This window comes from Chelonoidis abingdonii, chromosome 6 (assembly GCF_003597395.2).
Source record: "Chelonoidis abingdonii isolate Lonesome George chromosome 6, CheloAbing_2.0, whole genome shotgun sequence".
Lineage (NCBI taxonomy): Eukaryota > Metazoa > Chordata > Testudines > Testudinidae > Chelonoidis > Chelonoidis abingdonii.
Window position 1 is genome coordinate 24,137,745 of NC_133774.1, and position 24,589 is coordinate 24,162,333.

Below are 24,589 nucleotides of genomic sequence, written 5' to 3' on the forward strand. Positions count from 1 at the left end.
GGGTTAGAAAAGTACCTTTTCTTTGACCTATGCAATTCTGTTCAGGCTTAGCTGAGATATAAATGAAAAATAAATAAATAAATCAATCATAATTTCCCTTCTGTCACATCTGTTAGCAGCATGCCAAAACAGTCCCCTGAACAGAACATTTTAATCCAAGTCTGGCCCACATCACTGCCAAAGCAGCAACAGTAATACAGACTGCACTGGGAATCCCAGAGTGGACACACTCTTCAGGGAGATTGGTGGAGAGAACACAATCTGGGACTGGTTCCCCCGCCCTTTTCTGTATTAAGATAGGAGGGTGAGAGAAGAGAAATGGAGAACAAGCGTGTGCGCACTGGGCCAGACTTCCCTTGATCAACTTCAGTTATCCTGAGGAATAATTTCCTAAACTCAAATAGTTAGTCCTGTGACTCAAGCTGTGTGAAACAACTGAAGGTTTGGCATTCAAACCCTACACCAGGTGATGCAGGATAGTGGGGATGATACAGCTGCACATAAAATAATTTACCTTTTTCTTTTAAAAGACTAGGAAATCCCCCTCTCCCCCCCAAAAAACCCCCACCCATAAAAAGAAACCCATTAAAAAAATGATTATTTTACTAAAAAGACTCCTGTGGCACCTTATAGACTAGCAGACATATTGGAGCATAAGCTTTCATGGGTGAATATTCCCCTTTGTATTCACCCACGAAAGCTCATTCTCCAATATGTCTGCTAGTCTATAAGGTGCCACAGGACTCTGTTGCTTTTTACAGATCCAGACTAACAAAGCTACCCCTCTGTTATTTTACAGAGTTGAGCATTAGAATATAAGGCATTTGGGTTGTCTGTGCATCTGTAATTCTGCAGCTTTGTTTACATTCATTCTGATAGTATGTGATCAGGTAATTAAAGCCTGTTTTCCAGAGAATCACAGCTTCATTCAGTGCACAAGATTCCCTGCTTGCTGTGCATGAATCACAGTCAAGTAATGAATTAGTCTCTAAGATCCCTGCTTCATTTGTTCTAGCAGCTGGATAGTGTGTAGAAACCAAGGTAGGGGACTGTAAGAAGAGAAAGATGATCTTATGGTTAAGGCTGGTGAATGACATACAGGAGAATTCAATTCTGTCCCAGCTTCTGCCACAGTCTTTCAATATAATGCTGAACAAATTACTTAAACCAACATTTTGCTGCGAACTGAGTATTCCTCATTCCTGCTCTGCTCAACTTAAGATACCTGGGGCCTGATAAGCAGATATGCGGAGCACTCACAGCTACAACAGAAGTCAATGGGAGCTGTGAATATTCAGCAGCTCTAGCAATAAGACACTATGGTCTGAAAGAACGAGGACAGGGTTGGGAATCAGGAGTGTGTGTTCAAATCCTAGGTTTGCCACTGATTCACTATATGGCCTCAGGCAAAATCTGTGTCTCAGTTTCCTTATCTGGAAAATGGATGCCTCCCATCTTGCAATATAGAAAAATTCATTAATCTTTGTGAGGCATTCACATACTAAGGTGGTGAGTGTCCAAGAAAAGACTATGAGGAAATAAATAATTCTGAATTCATTGGAGGCGTTGGATGGTATCTGGTAAATAAGGGAGGGAGGGCCACTAACTGAAAGGGGAATAGAAAAAATATCAAACAGCTGCCTCATTCTCTGAGCACTGTCAATCCTATGAACCAAATCAGGTAGAGATAACGAGGGAAAAAAACGAACAGTGTAGGATCATTCAATAAATAATGCATCATAATGCAATGGGTAGAATTTGCAATACATAAGTAACCTAAATTCTGGCATTTCCTAATTTTTGAAAAAAAGAATGAGGAGTACTTGTGGCACCTTAGAGAGACTACCAAACTTATTTGGGCATAAGCTTTTGTGGGCTAAAACCCACTTCATTGGATGCATGCACTGGAAAATACAGTAGGAAGATATATACACACACACTCAGAGAGAACATGGAAAAAATGGGTATTGCCATGCCAACTCTAACGAGACTAATCGGCAGGAGGGAAAAAAACGTTTGTAGTGATAATCAGGATGGCCCATTTCAAACAATTGACAAGAAGGTGTGAGTAACAGTAGGGGGAAAATTAGCATGGGGAAATAGTTTTTACTTTGTGTAATGACCCATCCACTCCCTCTGATTTGTGTCCATTTATTCTGGGCTAGTGTGTGGTTGCTGGTGAGTATTTGCTTCAGGTTGGGGGGCTGTCTGTAAGCGATCCCTCGCTCTCACAGATCTTGGGAGACAGGCCAGTCCTTGCTTACACACTAGCCCAGAATAAAATGGACACAAATCAGAGGTCAATAATTATAACATTCAAAAACCAGTTGGAGAACACTTCAACCTCCCTGGTCACTCAATTACAGACTTAGAAGTCGCAATTCTTCAAGAAAAAAAAATCAAAAAAAGAGATTCCAATGAGGAACTGCAGAACTGAATTAATTTGAAAACTGGACACCATTAAATTAGGCTTGAATAAAGACTGGGAGTGGATGGGTCATTACACAAAGTAAAAACTATTTCCTCATGCTGATTTTCCCCCTACTGCTACTCACACCTTCTTGTCAACTGTTTGAAATGGGCCATCCTGATTATCAGTACAAAAGTTTTTTTTCTCCTGCTGACAATAGCCCACCTTAACTGATTAGTCTTGTTAGAGTTGATATGGCAATACCCATTTTTTCCATGTTCTCTCTGTGAGTGTGTGTGTATATATCTTCCTACTGTATTTTCCAGTGCATGCATCCATCCAATGAAGTGGGTTTTAGCCCACAAAAGCTTATGCCCAAATAAATTTGGTAGTCTCTAAGGTGCCACAAGTACTCTTTGTTCTTTTTGCTGATACACACTAACATGGCCACCACTCTGAAACCTAATTTTTGAGTGTTTGATGTTTTGGAACTTAAAATGTTTTGATGTAGTATTTTTTTCCTGTATGTAATGCATTATATAACTTCTTCTGTAGAAAGAGAAGTTATATCTAAATTCCTTGGGGCCACCAGAAGTGTGTATTAACAAAGAGCGTAGTAGTAAACTTCCTCCTCCTTCCAGCTCTCCACCCCATTTTAAATAGTGAAAGCCTCACTTTTATTTTCCTAGAAGAGGGAGTTCGAACCATAAATAATGAAACTCTAAATAACTTTTTTCTTCAGAAATTTGTTTCTTTAGTCCTCAACATAAAGTAACTATGAACCTGATTCTATGCCTGCTCCCATATCACACACACATGCAGCAGGGGCATAGAGCCAACACAAGTTCCAAAGTAAGGGGTATGTTTCTGGGGCACAGTCATAGTACCCATCACTATGATGACACTTCAACCCAGAGGGCAGTCATAGGAAAAAGTCAGAGCAGGCTCCAAGGCTCTCAACTTCTACTGGGGACCGTATCAGCCTCTCAGCAGTCTGGAATGCAGGTCGTTTACGGAGGGCATCTTTGCCCTCTCTCCCCTTGAGCTACGCTTTGTGTGCTGGCTCTTTCAAGAGATGCAGCACACAATCTGGTGCTATGTTTAGTCTGCTCAAATATTATTTTGAGGCCAAATACGCTTTAATGAAAACATTTAACTCTTATACACTATTTTAAGTTAAGTAGAAGTGACTTGGTAAATTCTTTTATAGCCCTCCTCCTACCTTAGAACTCACTTCCTGTCTAAACAGAAACTAACAATAAAGTGGTTTGGATAACTTCCAACACTCTGTCAAAGATGGATCATCATATATCAGTACTCTGGTACTATATCTGGCAGCAGCAACAGATATTAAGGAGAGTGGTAACAGAAGGGGTCCTTAACAAGTAACTTTTACACAAAGTTTGCTCTGCAATGGTTATCCAGATACATTTGACAAACCATTTCAAACAAGTCTCAGGAAAGGCCAAGCAATTCAGAGTAAACTGAGATGAAAAATAATCATTCCTAACTTCTATACAAACTCTTAGAAGAAGAGAAAAAAGAAGTACTAAATTCTTTGGTGGTATTTTTGTTCTGTAGGAGAAAATAAATTCTTTGATAAAGATCTAACTTCAAAAATCACAGGATACCAGAAGTGGGTTCTTTTCAAAGATTTAAAAGAAATTGTCTGCCGAAGGAAAAACACAAACCAAAAAACTGATTCTTGATATATGGCTTTATTTAAAAATGAGCTGCACCATCATTTTCTGACATTGAACTTGTAGTAACATGCTGCTGCCTTAAAGTGCATGCAAAAGAGGATTACTCACCCAGCTTGGGAAGTCAGACCAAGTTGGAACTCTCTGACAGAGGTCACGAAGAATACGTATGATAATCACACAGGACTGCAGACCATTAGCTCTAGCCTTGAGAGCAATACAAAATCAAGTTAATTAATCCCAGCACCTACAGAAAACAGGCCACAGGTTGAAAAGCTAAAACACCACTGTTCAATGGAAGCTCAGATATAGAATAGAAACAAGACATTCAAAACTGTGTTCATGAGCTGCCATTTACAGCAGTATTTTGTGCCAGGGTTAGTAAACTTAAGGTGGTAGAAGTCAAAGTGCACAGGTTATACAAGAGTAATATTTCTTGATCCCCTGTACACTTTGACCTATATTCATCTGTAACAATACATATAATATCTTTCTATATTAGAAATAAAAAGAATAAAGATCTAAAAAGTATGTACAGAGACTGAAAGGTCAAGGGAATCTGTTTGGTTTCTTTGTTGTGCCTTTGCCAGCGTGCAAAGTCACTAAACCAAACAGTTATTTCTCACCTTTCATTCCCTACACTTAATGCACTTCAAGAAATAGGAAAAAAAGTCTTAAATCTAAACACAAAGCTTTAAACACATATTCCATTATTTAAAGCAAAGTTACTCTGCAGCCTTATGGAATATATTACAAATACACACAGCATATGATCACCCAAAGCGAGTCAAGCTTTCAACATCGCCTTCTCAATGATCAGAAAAAGAGTTTATGTCAGATCAGCATTAACTGCATAAAGCAGCTCTTCCATACTGAGCTTTCTATGATAACATTTTTCTGTTCATTTAATTTAAAGTATTATTACCATGGGCAACCTTGAGTGTTTTCACAGTTAAACATTTATATTGCAACTGAACTAATCTCTCATAAGGCTACAAGAAGAAAGTAAAATGATGTTCCGAACCTGGAACCACTTAGCGTGGCGTAGAGCAGCCAGAGCGTCAAGGCATTTTTGCCTGTCCAAGACGTCCGGTGGGTCTTTCACCATACCCGAGGTTACATCTAAAATGGATTGAATTGGCAAAATGCAGTGAGGAATGGGTGTTTGACCAGGTGAGCAAGACACTTCCTTAAAGTAGCTTCAATGTCACACGTGCCATTTAGAGTTTTAACCCCATCCAACATATCAATAAAATCCCTTTAATTGCGATTAGAATGTAACCCAGTGTAAAGATCAAGAGCATAATACAATTTAGCCCTCAATCTAATTTTAATGAACTGCAGATTATGCAGTAGTCTGCAGTTATTCATACAAACTAACTCTGTAAAAATAGATTTCCCCTAAAATTAAATATTGAAGGAAGGATGGTTGGACACAGTGCACCAGCACAGAGAACACAGACAGAAGGAACACAAAAATCCACTTTAATGGAGTAGAATTTACAACAAACTGAGTTTGCTGAACTTAAATGGTCTCATGTTACTCTGGACCTACTCCTAATAAGAAGGGGCAAGTATAACAAAGCAGCTCTGGAAGAACACAGAATTTGGTGATTACATTAAAATTTAAATTATAGTGTAAATTAATTTTGCTTTAATATGACTGAAAGAATGTGAAATACTCTTTAGAATTCCAACCAGTTTAATTACTTTCTACTATAATTTCTCTAATTTCTATAGCTTCTGCATCTCCACGGTGTGCATCTGCACAACATCCAATTTCATCTAAGAAATATTAACGAACAGCTGAAAAAGGCATATCTTGGTTAAGTCTAAGCAGGAGAAAGAAGAAAGAATAGTAGAAGCTCTATCAGAATGTTTGGAAGATAAACAATAGATCTTGTACATTTAAGTGTTCAACAAACGGGGTTTTGACCAAGTCATGTTGAACACGACTACCTAAGAAGTGACCAAAAGATACAATAAGCTTTTCAAATAGGTTGTCCCAACAAAACAGGCAACACCGAGTGATTACAAAAGGTAGCTTATAACTAGCTAACGGTGTACCAATGGTGTAACGCAATGATTAGTTTTGTAACATTCTTAGCTTATTATATATGATAATGGCCTTCACGATGAGTAACAAAATATGTTGATATGGCAGAGGATGACTAATTAAACAACACTCCATTTGGCTCATTCAGAAGAGTGGCAATATACTAAAAATAGTCTGGTGTTGGAAAACGTGATATGAGCAAGTTAGAGCACCAAACAAAAAAAGCGATATTCACTATAACACTCATGAAGCATACTGACTTGAAAAAGATTTAAGGGACAACTGTAAGGCAGCTGCCAACATATAAATGAAGGAAAAAAGTCAACAGGCTATTAAGATGCACTCACAGTTAAAAAGCATATAAATCAAAATGGATACTTTTACTCTCCAATATAATTACTAAAAATTTAATCTAGAATACTGTTTGGATTTGGTCTTCTTTTCACTGGAAAACGTATTTTACTCTGTACCAGGTGAAATATAAGAAGCCACAATGATTCCACATTAAGAATTTTTGTTGGGGAAAATTTAGATACTCAATTTTGAGTATATTTGTGAGATTGTATTTGATAAGATGAAATGAGGAGCCAATCACACTGAGGAAAAGTTCGAAGAGTTAGTGAAGACATTAAAAGTAAAATTATATAAGTCAAGAATAGCAAACCTACAGAAAAAAGCTGTCAAGTAAGGCAACCTAAGAAAGGAGCATAACATGAGTATTAAAGACAGTGAATTCATTTAGAGAAAAACCCATTTTAAGAAACCAAGGGGAAGTTGAGAAATTAACACAAACTTGGGGGTCAAGTGGACTGTGTGTATCAATTATCTACATTTCTTATAACAGGAATGTGCAAATAGGTGACATTGTGCAATCTTTCAGCATAATATACTATATAACTTGAAACTGCAATGACTCAGTTTCTAGCACTGAAACACTTCGGAAAATAATTCTATTATGAAATATTTACATTTTAATGCACAGTAGACAATCTTACTTTATGCTGGAAACATGGATCTGAAATATGCCATGTACCATTAATAATAATGGAGACTGCATGAATAACCTTTGAAACTTAAAGCTATTGTGAAAGTCAGAAGATGCCAAGGCACCTATTGCAACTGAGAATAAATTTTGGCTGAATATATTTAAGAAACTCTTGTAAAACGTCATTGTGGATTTTTGCACCTGTTTTACGTTTCAAGTGGATTAACCCCTTAAAGACTATAGTAATTAGACTCCTAGCTTGCCACCCTGTTAAGCTAAAACAAAAGCTATGTTAATTTACAAAAACAAGCACAAATTCTTACCCTATGTAACTGTATTCTATAAATAGCCTAAACATAAGGGGTTAATCTTTGGTTAGAAGACATGCTGTGTCCACACTATTTCCTCATTAAAAGTTAACAGGTATATCAATTTTAGTAAATTCCACTATGTGAAATGTGTTACCCAGTCAACTATTTCAAAACTAGTGTGAACACTGCTTAATTCTAGGAGAGAGACAAAAGACAAAAAGAAAAAACACAAAGTAACAGTAAATGCTAGGACTATGCAACCAAAGCCTATCCTTTGTGCAGTATGGCAGGTGTGACACTGAGCTTTAGAAAACCTTGGTCAAAAATCCTTCCGATGTCTTGGCAGCAACCCCTGACAGGATTCAACTCCCTCTGCTAGAAGGCTTTGGACCGGGACTGATAAACTAAGGGTTAAAAACAAAAAACAAAAAAAAACACACACACAATATACTTTGTTTGCTGAGAGAGATTCTACAGCCAGGGTTAGAGCATTTTGAACTTATCAGATTCAAAGTCAATTCAGGGAAATGCTGGATAACTGTCAAATGCACAATAATGTATGGCACAATTGCCGTGTGGTTAACATTTTATTTTTAAAATAATTTACTTTATTTTTTATCCTTTTGCCATTTGATGGAATTATTATTACACACTAAATATTATTTTACTTCACATGCAAGTCAGTCTCATCTTTAATCAAACTGTTTCTTCCGGCAAAGCCTTCGTTATCACCTAGACTAGCTCCCACAAAGCCAGCAAAAGACTTTAAACCATTTTAAGACACAGAGCATTAGGAGCTGCAGTAAGAGAAAAAACACACACTGTTATTCTGCAGCAAATAAGCAGCAATATTCATAAGACAACCTGGTTTACTGCAATAATCTGCAGTTTAATATTCTGCATTTTCTTCTAGTTTCACATGTGAACTTTTCAGCACACCCATTTTACACTGCTCAGTGTCTTGAAGTGAATTCTATTTACCTCTTGTTTGATGTTGCTTCTCTAAAGGCAACACCATCAATTCGGCAGGTGACAATTCTAGCTTAAGTCTGGGTCAGACAAAAATACAGTTTTGTTTCCTTTGGGGCATAAAGTATCAATGAATTGAAAAACACCTGTGATTTTTTTTTTAAACATTTATTATAGTATAAAATTCTAATGGCCACAAACCAATTTTACTGTAGTTTAGAACTGCAGTGTAACTAATTGTAGTTTTCCACAGTACATTAAGGAATAAAGATAATGGTTAAAATTAACCTTATTTCATAGCATCTATCATCAAACCTATCACGGCAACTGCTTTTTTTTTTATATAAACACCAATTGTTAACAAGGTGAAATGCTTTGCATGATTCAGTCCAGGTGAACCAAGTATCACATTTCCGGCATAATTTCAATTGCCAAAAATGAGATGAAAATGACTGGGCTTGATGTAATAGTATTTGTACAAAGCATGTATAGTTGGAGATATACACACAGTTCAATAATTGTGTACACACTAGTAAAGATCAAAAATAGAAGTCATTCAATCCAGAGAAGACATATTCCAGCTTTGTTTTCTGGCGTAGGAAGCAGCTCTGGCAACAAAGCTTTATTATAATTCTCTAATTTCAAAAGTATCTAACATAACGAGAAGCCTCAAATATTTTAAAAGATAGATAAAACTGCTGGGATGAAATAAAAGAATTAATTCTATGATTTTAATTAAATAATTATATATGTATATACATGCACACATATACATACATACATACACACACACACACACACACACACACACCTCCCCCCCCACAACCAGCATCATGAAAAAGTGTTAATACAGACAAATTGCCTGCTTGTAGGTTCAAATTCAACAACAGACCCTGGTTTGTTATGATCTCTTTGACTACGAAAACAAGGATGAAAGGAAACAAAGTTAATTTTATCTGACCCATAGAACAATAGAACCAACCTACTGCAGACATCAATCATGCTTGTTGGCTAAAAAGCTTTTGGAGCTTTGAAAATGTTACAGAACAGACCCTAAAGCAACACTGCTGGCACCAGTGGGATTGCACATTCACAAATATAAATCGGTTTTAAGAGCGCCAACCAACTTCTGCTTTAACTCAGTGACCAAACCATTTCTTCTTATTGTACTATTCTGTGTATGCTATTTGGGTAAAATACTCGGATCTTAATACCAGGAGCCTGTATATTTAACAAAAGCACTCCAGTCCAAAGACCAACCTCAGACAGCTGGAAAAATTCACATCTTCTTCCAGACAAAGCTACAAGCACTATGAACATCAACGTAACGTGTGTATATTATACGCAGCAATGCCATGTTAAAGATGAAAGTGGTGGCAAGACAGATCCAGTTTCAAAACCAGAATGTAAAGATATAAAGATTTAGTTTTCTAACATGCTGCAAAATCTCTTAGGGAAGGCTTGTAATCACTTGCTGTAAAACATTTAGTTTTCCAAATAACTGAATTTTGTAAGGAGAGGGAGGAGAAGAGAGAGACAATTTAGTAACTTTTCCAAAAAGCTGAGGCTGGACATTAAGTTAGAGGGAAGAAGATTAATTTTTTGAACTAACTAAATACATCATATAAGCCTTGAATTTTAATGTTCTCTAGTAAGACTGGTTGCTGAATATGTAGGGTTTCAATCAAATGTGTATATTATGCCAGCATGTTGCCTTCCAGGACTTAATGTCATCTTAAACAGACTACATAAAATGTACAAAAACTAGTAATATCGAGGTAACATCTTTAACAACTTTCCAACCTCCATCCCTCATGTTCTCCTCCCGAACGACTGGTGATGTCAACGTGATAGTAACTTGCATTTTGGGTTCCACACACGAATTCAAAATTATCGCTGCTTCTGGTACTGCACACTTTATGTCATACTTCTCAGGACTTATTACCTAAATAATGAAAAAAAATTGGCAGCAATTCCACGTTTAGCACTTACCAAAAAACAGAGGTGGGTGGGGGACACATTCATTCTCAGAACTACAAGGTAATATTATATTATGCTCAATATATAATTACATGGTTTTAATCATGCAGTTTAAAAAAAATGGACTGCCATGCAGTTTATCAGGGACTGTAACTAAAAACATGTAGCAGTTGCCCCAAAAGCATTTTTAAAAGATGCCACACTGAGGAAAGTCATGCACAAAAATATATTAAATTAAAAACTGCTGAGAATCTGACCTCTTAAGTTAAAAAAACAGCCTTAAACCTGGTTTAACTAATCAATGGAGGATTCCCCAGGTTTGGAGAAACAATACAGCCCACACAATAACTTAAAGAGTGGCCACGAGGCTATTATAAGTCATTCCTTATTATAGGAATTATTGGCTCCTAATGACCCAAGGAAAACCTGTCAACACTGTCTCCCCTCCTCCACAAGCTGCACAGGCAAATGGCTGGTCTCGAGGACCAGGCCCCAGGTTTGCACATTTTGCTTAAAGCAACAAAAGCAAACAAAAAATTCAGTGAAAGCTAGTTTTCACAATTCATCCACTGTGCAAGCACATTATCTTGTAATATTATCCTCTGCCAAGTGACATCAGAACAGAGGACAACATTGCAAACCTATGATTCCATAACATACGTAGGCTTTTGGAGTAGGTGAGAGATAGAACTATGATCTTAAGTATGAATTTTTCATTATTTGGGGATTTATGGCAGACGTTTTACTTCACATTCAGTGCTATGTATGTGTGCGCAATCTTAGAGTGAGTAATGAGGTAGGTGTCTTTTTTTTTTTTTTAAAAGGTATTGGAAAAAGATGCACAAGATATGTTAAACTTTAGTAATTTACCGTATACACTCATTCATAAACTGAATATTTTTGGTAAAAAAAGACATCAAAGAGCAGCGGTCAGCTTATAATCAGGTCTACATCAAAATTTGATGATTTTAAACTCTATGGAATCATTGAATTGAATATCTAATACACTGTTGTTTTGTTTAAAAAGATTGAAGAGGCTAGGACTCTTCAGCTTGGAAAAGAAGAGACTAAAGGGGGATATGATAGAGGTATATAAAATTACAAGTGCTGTGGAGAAAGTGGGTAAGGAGAAGTTATTTACTTATTCCCATAATACAAGAACTAGGGGTCATCAAATGAAATTAATAGGCAGCAGGTTTAAAACAAATAAAAGGAAGTTTTCTTCACGCAACACACAATCAACTTGTGGAACTCCTTTCCTGAGGAGGTTGTGAAGGCTAGGCCTATAACAGCGTTTAAAAGAGAACTGGATAAAATCATGGTGGTTAAGTCCATAAAAGGCTATTAGCCAGGATGGGTAAGGAATGGTGTCCTTAGCCTCTGTTTGTCAAAGGATGGAGATGGATGGCAGGAGAGAGATCATTTGGTCATTGCCTATTAGGTTCACTTTCTCTGGGGCATCTGGCACTGGCTACTGTCGGTAGACAGATACTGGGCTAGATGGACCTTTGGTCTGACCTGGTATGGCCGTTCTTACGTTCACCCGGAGCATCTGCAGGCATGGAGCCCTTCCCGCAGCTCCCACTGGCTGGGAATGGCAAACCGTGGGCACTGGGAGCTGAGGGGCTCCATGCCTGTGAACGCTCCAGGTAAATAAAATGTCCAGGCCTGCTAGCGGCTCACCCTAACGGGCCAGGAGCCAAAGTTTGCCAACCTCTGAAATACAGGATCGGCTTATGAAAGGGTCATATAGTTTTTGCTATTTACCTAACCATCTTGGGGGGTCGGCTCATAAATGAACGGGCTAATGAACAAGTATATGAGATAATTCTGGAACTGTAGATCATTTTCACATACATATCTTGTTCTGTAACTTCAATATAAAATCTGTAACAAGTGAGGAGTGCATAGTAACTGATAACTTTATGATCTCCATTCAAGTAAACCAACTTACAACTGTTACCATGTATGTATATTACTTCTGTCTTTGGCACTGACAGTTTGGGCAAAAGGGGATTCTTACACCAACCTTTGTCTCCACATATAAAGGGACGGAGAGATTACTACATCTATGAACTAGCACTACTTGTGAGGAGCAGAACAAACATTTCCAAGCTCTTGTGAAATGAATCCCGCTTCTTGCTTACCCATACAATGGGTTGGAAAGACTTTTCATGGGCACTGAATTCAGACACAAATACTGGGAAAATGCTACACAACTTTTTAATGTTCCTGCTGTAAAACTGGGGAATAGTCAGCCCTACAAATTATTTGACTCCAGAAAACGTTCTTTATGGCATCTTCTCAAAAATCCAAATCCAACTTACTGCAAGTTGTTTGGGAAGACTTTCTGCAATACGACTGAGTAATGCCTTTGAAGGCTTCTCAGCACACAGCAAAACAAGGTTGACATTTCGGTCTCCACGGAGAAGTAAGCCTTTAGCCAAAACTCCAACCCGTAAAACTCCTTTCAAAGCTCTGTGGGTAAGTTAAGTTATAGTTACAAGAGGTGCTTCAAATCATATTAATCATTCATAAACAATTTTGAAGATAAAAAAGGATAAAGTAAAACACAGTATCCACATACTCAGATACCATCGTGATGCATGCTGTCAGAACCTAGAGAGAACAGAATCTGAGGTGGTACTAACGATGATGTAGGGGGAGAAACATGGGATGACTCTCTCCACCTCAGCACAAAATTTTTTAAAACTGAAGACAGACATACCTGTCTTTACTGCCATCTTTCTTATCATCTCCCTCTTTGCCCTTTGTTTTTTCATTGTCAGTCATGTTGTCAGACACAAGTTTCAGAGCACGCTCAGTGATGGAAACTATTTTTTGGACTGCCTGAAGTTCCTCCTCAGTTGGATAAATGGCTGCATGTTTGGTCATTACATAACGGTCATCAGATGAGTCTGGACGACGCATAGGCTACATTGAGAAGAATGTTATGGTAACTTTACTAGAATTTTTAAAATACAAGTTCTAGTAAGAAAGCTTAATTAAAAACAAAAACCACTGAGAGTGCTAAGTGACAGCATCAAAATCATATATAAAACCTGACAATTTAAAAGTAACAAAAACTAAAAGTTAAGGACACAGTAACTTTAAGACTACTCAAGTAAACATGCATGCAGATGCTCCCCGACTTATGTAAGTGTTCCATTCTGGAACACCTTCCGGAAGTCGAATTTTGCATAAGTCGGGGACGTATATCCGACAATTACGTCAAAAAACACACACACCCCACTTCCGGAACTTTTTCCATAAATGCAGGTTTACATAATCCGGGGAGCGTCTGTATAACCAAATATAAGAAAGGTTGGAAGAATTAGATTTTTATTGGTAAATGTAGATAAATGCTGAAAACACTCCCCCTCCTACCCCCAATGATGAAAAAAATAGCTCCGTCCATTCTAAATCTGCAGCCAGGCAAAGAAAGTCTACTTGAGAACTTAGTAGAGTTTTAAGGATATTGACTTTATATATCTGGACATGTGACAATTTGTGGTTTAACCGCTAAAAAGCTTTAACTTTTTGAATTTCAATGCCTACTCTTATTAAATTATTATTGTTTGACTCTAGCCCTGTAATTTCCTGCAACAATTAACATTTAAATTGATAATTAAAAAATGTTTAAAAATAAACATTGATATCCTTCAAAATTATAAAAATCCAATTCTGTCAACTCTGCATAAGAAAATCCATTGTTTATCAAAATCTAACATAACTTTTATTCTCTCTTTGTTGTCTTACTGTTAATTGGGAAATAGATATTTATCAAAGAAATTATTTTTTGTGAAGTATATATTTCTGTTTCTTGAAAATAATATTGCATATGAATATTAACTCATGGCAAATTTATGCAGGTAGACTTGCACGTGAGACTTTTCAACATGTACCTTTAATGTGCTCTTATATTGACACTTAATCCAGCAGGACTCTAAGACAGATCCTTATACCTGTAGAGTCCCACTGTGTTTTTTTTCCCACATTTCCAAGCACTTTATTAGAGAATAACCTTGAAACAGATTAATGTAGTAATACAGATGGCTAAGATCAAATATACTCAAGAACTATGCCTGATTTAAGAGACTAACTTTTAAATTTTCCAATTTAAGAAACTTACAGCTGGTCCCTGTGGCTGAGGAGGCATTCCTGGTCTGACGCCTAGCAAGCCTAGAGGTCCTGGAGGACCATGAGGATATCCTCCATCAGGTATTCGGCGACGGTCATCCCAGTGATGCTGCTCTTCCTCCATCCTCCTCCAGTACATGTCCTCCTCATAGCGTCTGAATTGTATGAATCAAAGTATGTTCTTTACATAGCAAAGAGCAGTTTTCAAGTCTTCTAAAAAATAATTTGATACCACTATTCACAAGCTCATCTTTAGTAGTCATGACTTTGGGACCTCCAAAGGTTAAGTAAAAAGGGAGAGTTGCACTAGAAGCAACCCCTACTCTTAAAGGCAAAGAATTTTAAACAGACCCATATTCCTCAGATGGATCAAATAAAAAAAAAATGCTCAGAGTTGTGCAATGTCCTGATTGAAGACAAAAAGGTTTAGAATCCTCAACGTGAGCATTCATCAGGAGGTAATTAAATAGGATGGAACCAGTGCTCCCTCTAATTTTTCCCACCCATGTGCAGAATGAATTTTGCAATGTGCACCAATATGGAAGTGATGTATGACACATTACCTCTATATTGGTGCATATAACAAAATTCATGCGACTTGGTGGGGCAAAGAGTTTCAGAGTGTGGGAAGGGACTCAGGGCTGGGGCAGGGGCTCTAGGGTGGAGCCAGGGATGAGGGGTTTGAGGTGCAGGCTGCCCCAGGGTGGAGTCCTCTCTCTTCCAAGCAGCACCTGGGCTGGGAGGGAGCAGCGCCTCTCCCCACTGTGACAGCTCCAGCAGAGTTGGGCTGGGTGAGGGGTGCCTGTCCCCAGCTGTGGCAGCTCCAGAAAATGCACATAACAAAATTCATGTGGTGGGGTGGGGTCGAAGGGTTCAGAGTGTGGAAGGGGACTCAGAAGGTTGGATTGCGGGGGGATGAGGGCTTTGGGTGGAGGTGGGGCAGAGGGTTGGGGTGAGGGCCTGGGGTAGGCTGGGGCTCCGCTCCCTGGCAGCTCCTGAGGGGCTGGGCCGGGCCAGGGGACCTGCGCAGCCCTAATTAGTCTGCTATGCAGCCATGCAGCTTACAGGGAACCTAGGATGGAACCCTCTTCAGGTGACCTCACTGCAGCTTTTGTTCAACTCATCTGATACTTATAATATTAGACACGTTACCTCATTTCCATCCTCCAACGTTCCTCTTCTTCTCGTCTTCTCCAATATTCTTCTTTCTGCATCTGCTTTCTCATCTTCTCTTCTTGAATTTTTCTTGCTCGGATACTGGGCTTTACTTCTACTTGCAAATCTGGATTTACTTTTTTCTAATGTTTCAGAGATAGAATGAAATGTTGGTTTTACTTTTCATTTCACCCTGGCTTTAGAAAATTTAGTCTTTATAGTATACTTCTGCCATGTCAAACATTAGTACTTTAGAACACAAGGTTTTGGTTAAAACATGCAATTTTCATAAATCATGTTTTTAAGACTGGAATAACTGAGCAATGCCCAGAATTAATATAAAATTAAGAAAATACTTCCACAAATAGGAAGAGTGAAACTTTCTATTACCCCAAGTAAGTCAATTTAAACAAAAGTGTTCTGTAAAATGTAGCCTAATGCTAATCCTGTACTATTGCTAATTCATAGTAAAAAACATGCAAGGACCTACCGTAGCTTTAATTACTACATACTACGTTTTAGTGTTTCCAATTACTCAAATACAGTGTTGCTTAACATCTTCATTTAAAAAAAAAAACCCATACATATCACTTCTTTAAGTCACCGTATATCATCTTAAAATACACAACAAGAAAGATGAATATTATATTTTTCTACCCTTTTTACATGCCATTTGGGCATGGTAACCACTAATTTTGAATCTAAGTAACAAGTTACTACAATTGAGGTCTTGTAAACTTTAAATACTGTCAGCGGTATATCAACTAACTTTATATTGAAGCCTGTGCCGCCTTCCTTTTAGATGCATCTCCTTGGCATTAGGATCATTAAAGCTGCACTCACAAAGTTTGCAGTGAAAGCGGATCACCTTCCCTTCATCATTCCGTACCTTGGAAATAAAATAACATTGTATTAGTTTTTTGGATATCAAAAAACCCCCATAATATACTTTTTCTACAAATTAACCTAATTTTACAAGAATCTTAATTGTATCCTATTCAAGACATGTTAACATACTTACATACATATATTTTAGTATGCACTTTAAAAAAGAGGTATTGTCAAGATAAGAATTGTCAATCATGATCAGATCCCTATTGTGTTAGGTACTGTATGAAGAGAAACACATGATTCATGTCCAGAAGAGCTTATCGTCTTAAAAATATAGTTGGTTTATTTACTCCTTAGATTCAAACAAATACTTAAAAAAAATAGTGGAAAACCCTTTTTTAGTATATTCAACTTAAATCCTGGATCCTACAAAACTTATATACACATGCTTACCAGAATGCATGGTAAATAGTTCCACTGACTTCAAAGGTTCTGCTCATAAAGTGTGAATTTAAGCACAGTCTTTTCAGGATCAGGATCTTGCTTTTTAATTCTGATTAACACATTTTATTTAATCAAACAAATATACTAAGAAAGTTTTCAAATTAATACCTCCTCCACATAGTCATGGCCCACTGGCTGAACATCACTCTGCAAAGCAGCAAGAGTTGTTGGAGTCACTGGTTCTGATGCTGTATCTGGTTTTACTTCCTGGGTCTGTACAACAGCAACCAAAGGAGTACTCTTAACATTTTCTACTGCTTTCATATCTTCCTGTTTACTTCCTGTTGTCTGTAGCTTATTACCACCTAAAATCAAAGAAGTTTAAAATGAATTGTTAATTTTGATAGAATGATTACATGCTTACAGATTATGCACAGATTAAAGAGATTTCATTTACAAATGGCAAGATTTTGGCGACAGTACCTCCATTTTTTCAATTATTTTTAATAAATTTAAACATCAAACACAATTAAACAGATAACATTGTAAAAGTTCAGCTATAATCAACATTTAGGGTGGGTTGTTTATTTTTCTTAAATAATTTAATGGTACCCAAACGTTTAAAACTGTTGACCAAAGTTCTCCATTTTTGCAGTAAAGACGGAGGGCTTGGCTACACTGGTGCTTTACAGTGCTGCAACTTTCTTGCTCAGGGGTGTGAAAAAACACACTCTTGAGCACAGCAAGTGACAGCGTTGTAAAGCGCCAGTGTAAACAGTGCCTCAGCGTGCTCCCAGCGTTGGGAGCTAATCCCCTCGGGGAGGTGGAATACATGCAGCGCTGGGAGAGCTCTCTTCCAGCGCTGGCACCGCAATCACACACACACTTCAAAGCGCTGCCGTGGGAGCGCTCCCGCGGCAGCGCTGCGCAGCTCTAAGTGTAGCCATATCCTGAGTAGGCTTATGCGATTTAGACTTATATTAAATCCAGCTCAGTGTTCTGCAAGCAGGAGGCAAGACTGAAAGGGAGCAACCAAAGAAACAATGAGGAGAGATCATTGCTTTTGTGGATACAGACTAAAATGGCTACCCCTCTGATACTTGCAACCAAAGAAAGGGAAGGGGAGGGATAGCTCAGTGATTTGAGCATTGGCCTTCTAAACTCAGGGTTGTGAACTCAATCCTTGAGGGGGCCATTTGGGATCTGGGGCAAAAAGGGATGGTACTTGGTCCTGCTGTGAAGGCAGGAGACTGGACTCGATGACCTTTCAAGGTCACTTCCAGTTCTATGAGATAGGTATATCGCCATATTAAAGGTATTCAGATGAGCAATCTTTTTGCTTTCAGAAGTAACCCACTGTAGAACTACTTTCGTTAGATACATTTTTTGCTAACATGATCAAAAAAACGGAAAGCATACCAGAACTGAATGTTTATATCAAATAAAACACACAGCTCTCAATGCTGCCAACACTTATACACTTGACTTCAAGGGGATTACTTTATGTGGACAAAGTTAACATGGATAACTCACGTGCATAAAGTTATGCATATGCAGAAGTGTTTGCAGCATTGAGACTGTAGAGACTAGATACATATAAATTTTAAATCCTTATAATAGGTTAGATTTCAAAATGAAGACTGACTTCTGTACTTGCCAACAAAGTTTATTTTCGGTGTAGATATTTTCTTTACAGGTATATTAGCAGCGACTACGGACATTTTGCTGTTGGATGCTGAGTTAATTGGTGTGCTTGCTGTGGGAGTAAGAATTTTCACTGCAGAAGATGTAACGGAGGAGTTCACAGTGCTGCTGCTAGTTGCAATATTTGAGGCAGAGGCAGTCTGTTTGGAAGCAGATGCAGCTGTTGAGGAAGTAGACTGGGTAACAACGTTTGGTTCAGTTGAAGGAATGGGTTTCCCAAGTTTTGTGTGCAACTTAACCACCTAGAACCAAAAATAAATAAATAAAATTAATAGCCCCCTCATTAAAAAACATGAACCACTTGGTTTATGTTTTAAAAAAATAATAAGGCTAATATCCTTAAAAAGTTGATCTGTACATGGGGGGGAGGGGGGATCAACTTGTGCCAATTTTTTGTTTCTTTAATGGATTTATAAATAAAAGTTTCAGTCCTCTGTAAACTTTTCTCTGCTTGCTTTTTACATTAGAAATATTGGCTTTATCTATCTCAGAAAAACTCCACAATGACTGGACAACTAGTGAAAACATGACATCAGAGTCAGGAGTCAAAAAAAAAAAAAAAAAAAGAAAAAGAGCCACGAAACTAAGATGGTGGAGGGATTTTTAGTCAAATTGTTTAAGATTTCATGTGCTCTCTCCCACCTTACACGCCTCTTGGTGGGGAGCTTACTAAACTATTTTAACTACTATGACTGATGAACACTTTGGAGAACAGAAGTCTTTATTAAAGATTCAATAACTCTGTCCCATCACTTAAAGTGCGAGACTCCACAACACAGTCAGTCAGAGACTGACATGAGCAATAACAGATCTTTCAGCAAATGACATTCCTGCTATTATATACAGTAAAAAACAAGCAGGAAAACAAGTATTCAGGTTTCCTTTATATATCATATAGTGTCTTTTGCCTTTAAAATACAATTACATTTCAGTTCTCTAACAGATAGGATTTAAAAGAAATATTGACAGACTCCAGAAAAAGAATAATTTAGTGCTCAACTATAAAAGGTACAATATGGGAAGTGAGGGTGGAAAAGGGGATAAAAACGGTGGATTAATCTTTAAGGTTTGACAGCTACAGTAGAACCTCAGAGTTACAAACACCAGAGTTATGAACAGACTAGTCAACCACACACGTCATTTGGAACGGGAAGTATGCAATCAGTGAGCAGCAAAGCCAAAAAAATAAAATGCAAAGCAGTAAAATACTGTGTTAAATGTAAACTAGAAAACGTAAGCTAAAAAAATAGAGGAAAAGTTTTTTAAAAAAATTGACTAGGTAAGAAAACTGTTTCTGTGCTTGTTTCATTTAAATTAAGATGGTTAAAAGCTGCATTTTTCTTCTGCATTGTAAAGTTTCAAAGTTGTGTTAAATGAATGTTCAGTTGTAAACTTTTGAAAGAACCATCATAATCGTTTGTTCAGAGTTACAAACAACCTCCATTCCTACCTTCTGATGTTTAGCTCCACGAATATGGGCAGCGTATGCATCTGCTCCTGTACAAGACACATCACAGAGCTCACAGCGCAACTGATTCTGAGTTCCACGAGCAGAAGTACTGCTGTTACTAGTGTTCTGAGATGCTTTTAATGCCGCTTCTTTCTTTTTGTGTTTCTGGCCTTCCAAATGTTCTTTATAAGTCTATTTCAAAATGCAGTGAAAAAGTATACATTCTCAAATTATTTTTACTACATTAATTATGTCAACCATATGATGCTATAAAATATACAATAAGTTATAAGCTAGAAATAATAATCAATACTTAATTTTGCTAGGAAACATATTTCCTATACAAAGCACTGCCATTTTATTGTTCACGTGTTTTGAGGCATAGGCCAACAGCTGGCAGGGACCAGGAAATAATTTTCTTTTCATGATATACGTAACTCCATAGCTGGCAAAAAGCAGTAAGGACTTTTTTCACCTTCCTACTTCCCAAATTATCAAGTATTGTCAATGCCAAGTGACAGATATTAACAATCAAGTGATCTTATCCAGTAGGCCGTACCCAAGTCCTGAGTGATTTAGAGCACCCTAAAGAACTCAATAATTCAGAAGGAGAGACTGTTAAACACATTCGGACGCAAAGTAAAACTTTCAAAATTGAAAGTGTCCTTGCATGGGAAGGGGCAGTCCAAGTGGGAGAAGTAGTAGAAAACAATGACAGTTTTTTTTAAACATGACATGCAGAACAACAAATATTCTAACCAAGTGGGTAAAAAAACTCATGTTCTTTGCTGTCTTAATCTGAACGCCCTGATGAGACAGTACTACATTCAGCCATTTCAAAACTAGACTGGGGTGCTAGAAGGAGAAACAGAATACTACAAAGTAGAATATTTTTCAAGGAGAAATTTCATAAAAGCTTAAATTCTCAGTGGTCTGAGAAGGGAGTTTTCCCCAGGAAGTTTGCTACTGAGTAGAATAGTGCTTCAGATGGAAAATGTGAACTTTTAAGGTAGGAAGTAGAATTCAGCTGTTCACATAGAGCACAAACATCAGTATTTCCTTTTCACAGTGGTACATATTTTCAAACTGCTTCTAGAGCAAAGTTATTTAAGTAATTTCCTCAATCCACAAAAGTGTTCTTAAATAATGCCTGTTTTTCGCTATATGAAATGACGACTAAGAAGTATAGTGGAATGCCATGTAATACAGGTACCTGTGGTCCAGCACAGCTGATTTTACAAACATCACAATAGTGGATCTGTGGTGGTTTGGGAGGTTGTTTTGGTTTCAGTTGCTTATTTTGGAATGGTGCCTTTTTAGTAAAGGTGGTCCCTGTCCAGGCAGCTGTTGCTGCAGCAGCAGCCGCTGCTGCCGCCGCCTGTTTCTGCTGCTGCTGCTGCTGCTGGTAATAGGACGATGCTGCTGAATATACTGCGGCTTCATAGCCAGAATAAGAGGTACCTCAAAGATCAAAATATGATAATGTTACATTATAATACATTGTATATCACAGTTACACACAAGCTAGTTCCAGGCATGCTGGATGACATTTAATTCTTTTCCAGAAAGGTACATTTTGTGATCTAAACATTTTGACAAGGTCCTGAGATTATACAATTTAAATACCATTTCCCACCTATGTCAGGGGTATGTATTCTCTCAGATGGATCTCTGTAGCTATACAATTTTAAATAAATTGGGGTCCACTATGTTGGCAGCAGTATCAAAGTTGCCATTCAAGAATGTGTCAATACTCTTGGTACATCTGGGAGGGCTGGGTGTGGCACAGCAAAGATGAGATAAAAGCCACTAGAAATGAATATTTCTTCAAACTCAGGTTTATTAATAAGCAACAATTTATGGTGCAAGATTCAAAATACAAAGAAAAGGACACACATGGGTGTCAAACAAGAACCAAAACCACAACAGTGCTTAGGAGCCTCTTCTCTTTGGTATTTAACCATCCAGCATCCTCAGAGGCACTTTGGTGCAAACAAACTGTTGACCTGCTTGGTTCTCTGTAACTTGCCTTATCTATTCACTCCTTAATTTCTAGTACCACAGTTGAATAAATCAAGAAAACTGTGTTTTCATACATTTGAGCCACTTTTCCCATAAACTCTCCACATGTAGTGGTTCAACTACTTTAATCCACTGATTAGGCTTTTTTCTGTTTCACGGAACATTTTAAATGTCCCATTTAAAACACGATATCAAAAGATCCAAGCAGCTGCAATTTTCCAGCTGATTACCATCTGGTTATAAAGCAAAACAGGATTCCTTCCACTTTTAATCAAGCCTTGAATCTCTTACGTTTGGAGCAAAGCTCTTATACCATCCCCTCCTCCCACATGAGATTAAAGTAATCCAAAATCTAAATTTTACTCTGGATTGCCCAGTCTACTCTTCACAATTGTTGCCTGATGGTGATACATTGCCTCCCAAAATTTTATTCTCTTTGGACAATTATCTGGTTTTTTTCCCAATCCACGGTCTCTGCTCCCTCCCATATGTGACCACCACCAGACACTATCCAAGCAGGGCTGCAATCTCTTTGATGGTGTATAACAAAACAGGACCACATACAACTATTGTTCTTGTCCAAAAATATGTCCAAATATTCTGCCAATATAGTGATCTAACTGGCTGAATATTTCTTGGTGCTTTATGACATAACTAAACAAACTTAATTACCAAATTTCTGAGTCTATAAAATCTTTTTCCATAACATGACTCACAAACCTCATAGTACTATAACATGCAAAATTCTTACCAGAATAAGTAACTGCTGTTGTACTGTATGTAGCACTCTGAGTATAGGATGGAACGACAGTTGCTGCAGCTGCTACTGGCTGCACAGTGGAGGATACTGGATATATGGAGAAAGTAGTTGTAGCTGGACTAGGGGTGGCTGGTTTTATGGCTGTCACTTGTCGAGTTTGCTGGGCTTGAGTATACTGAGTTGCTCCTTGGCTATATCCTGCTTTTGGAGCTAATTAAGATAGAAGAGTAAAGTTGTACGAAGATTTAAAGATTTGAGATTAAAAAAATTACATTCAATTATACACAAGTAACTAAGCATATAACAAATAAGGATTTTTGTGTTATAAACACATATGCCAGAGAGGATGACCATGTAATAAAATGAATACAAACCAAAGTGCATCTGCATAAGTCATTTCACTTTTCTTCTCTAAATACATGCAGGTGTTTTTATTAAGGGTTTTTCAGTACTATGAAGAGTAGCATGAGCTATGATGATCACTTTTAGTTTGAAGCTCATTAACTGACAAAAATTCAAAGCATATTACACAGACGCTGGTATTTGTAGTATTCAAAATACTGAAAAATGAAAAAACCAAGCAACACAAGTATATTATGCCTAATCTCTCATCTGCTAGTCACTGCTCAGCAATTTATAATCTCTCACTGGAGTGGGGAAGGGGGGAGCTCTACCATAGAAGAATGGTTTGAAAAAACACAGAAGGATGCTGATATGGAAAAATTAACATACCAATTATATACTCAGCAAAATAGACAGAGGACAAACAGATACTTAGATATTGGGTTACCTTTTATTCAGTATGCATAAGAATGGCCCTAGTGGGTCAGACCAAAGGTTCATCCAGTCCAGTACCCTGTCTTCTGACAGTGGCCAGTGCCAGGTGCCCCAAAGTGATTGGACAGAACAAGTAATCATCAAGTGATCCAGTCCCTGTCTCCCATTCCCAGCTTCTGGCAAACAGAAGCTAGGGATACCATTCCTACCCATCCCGGCTAATAGCCACTGATAGACATCTACTCCATGCATTTATCTAGTTCTTTTTTTGAACCCTGTTATGGTCTTGGCCTTCACAACATCCTCTGGCAAGGAGTTCCACAGGCTGACTGCACGCTGTGTGAAGAAATACTTCCTTTTGTTTTAAACCTGCTGCAGGTGTCCTTTTTTCCAACTATTAACATTTGATAGACATGCCTGGTCCATTAATTAAACAGAAAAATCAGAGATTTCACTCAATTTAACAAAATCACTAGAAATAACGTCATAGGTGTTAACAGTGCTCGCTCTTTAATATGGCTAACTCCCTGATGAACAGAGAGCTGATGACTATATTCATGCATGTCTCTTTAAACAAAAGACTAATTATTATTGTTTTGTTTCTGATATTTATATGGCAAGGATTTGTAAACATGTTAATACTTTCTTTAAAAAAAGGATACTATGCCAGGAACATGGTGTTTTCACACAAAGAACACTACTACAGGCTCAGGCCACAAAAAACCCTTCAAGTCCAAACTAGATACACATAAATATCCTAGAATATTATTTCCTGTAAAATCTCTCTTATCTTTTAGTAACATAGCTGTTCTAGCTGATCCTCTACTGCTGTACTTGGTAGAAAATACCACCGGTTTCATTCACTTCACGGCAAAAAGGTTACCTTCAAACTAAT

At 37.6% G+C, this 24,589-nt stretch overlaps 1 protein-coding gene across 3 annotated transcripts in view; it reads right to left on the minus strand.

Moving 5' to 3' along the window:
- ZFR (zinc finger RNA binding protein) overlaps nucleotides 1–24,589 on the minus strand; it is a 49,606-nt gene that overhangs the window by 3,864 nt on the left and 21,153 nt on the right. Inside the window, exons 5-17 of one of the 3 annotated variants that reach the window (XM_032771258.2) lie at nucleotides 22,909–23,127; nucleotides 21,349–21,596; nucleotides 20,136–20,327; nucleotides 18,639–18,927; nucleotides 17,150–17,346; nucleotides 16,476–16,595; nucleotides 15,704–15,849; nucleotides 14,544–14,706; nucleotides 13,140–13,345; nucleotides 12,739–12,889; nucleotides 10,235–10,376; nucleotides 5,135–5,232; nucleotides 4,222–4,317 (exon numbers count right to left, since the gene is read on the minus strand). In XM_032771258.2, the coding sequence (XP_032627149.1) occupies nucleotides 4,222–4,317; nucleotides 5,135–5,232; nucleotides 10,235–10,376; nucleotides 12,739–12,889; nucleotides 13,140–13,345; nucleotides 14,544–14,706; nucleotides 15,704–15,849; nucleotides 16,476–16,595; nucleotides 17,150–17,346; nucleotides 18,639–18,927; nucleotides 20,136–20,327; nucleotides 21,349–21,596; nucleotides 22,909–23,127 (2,267 nt within the window). Of the gene's footprint in view, nucleotides 1–4,221; nucleotides 4,318–5,134; nucleotides 5,233–10,234; nucleotides 10,377–12,738; nucleotides 12,890–13,139; nucleotides 13,346–14,543; nucleotides 14,707–15,703; nucleotides 15,850–16,475; nucleotides 16,596–17,149; nucleotides 17,347–18,626; nucleotides 18,928–20,135; nucleotides 20,328–21,348; nucleotides 21,597–22,908; nucleotides 23,128–24,589 lie in introns of those variants that run through there. The other 2 variants (XM_032771257.2, XM_032771259.2) reach the window with 2 other exon arrangements.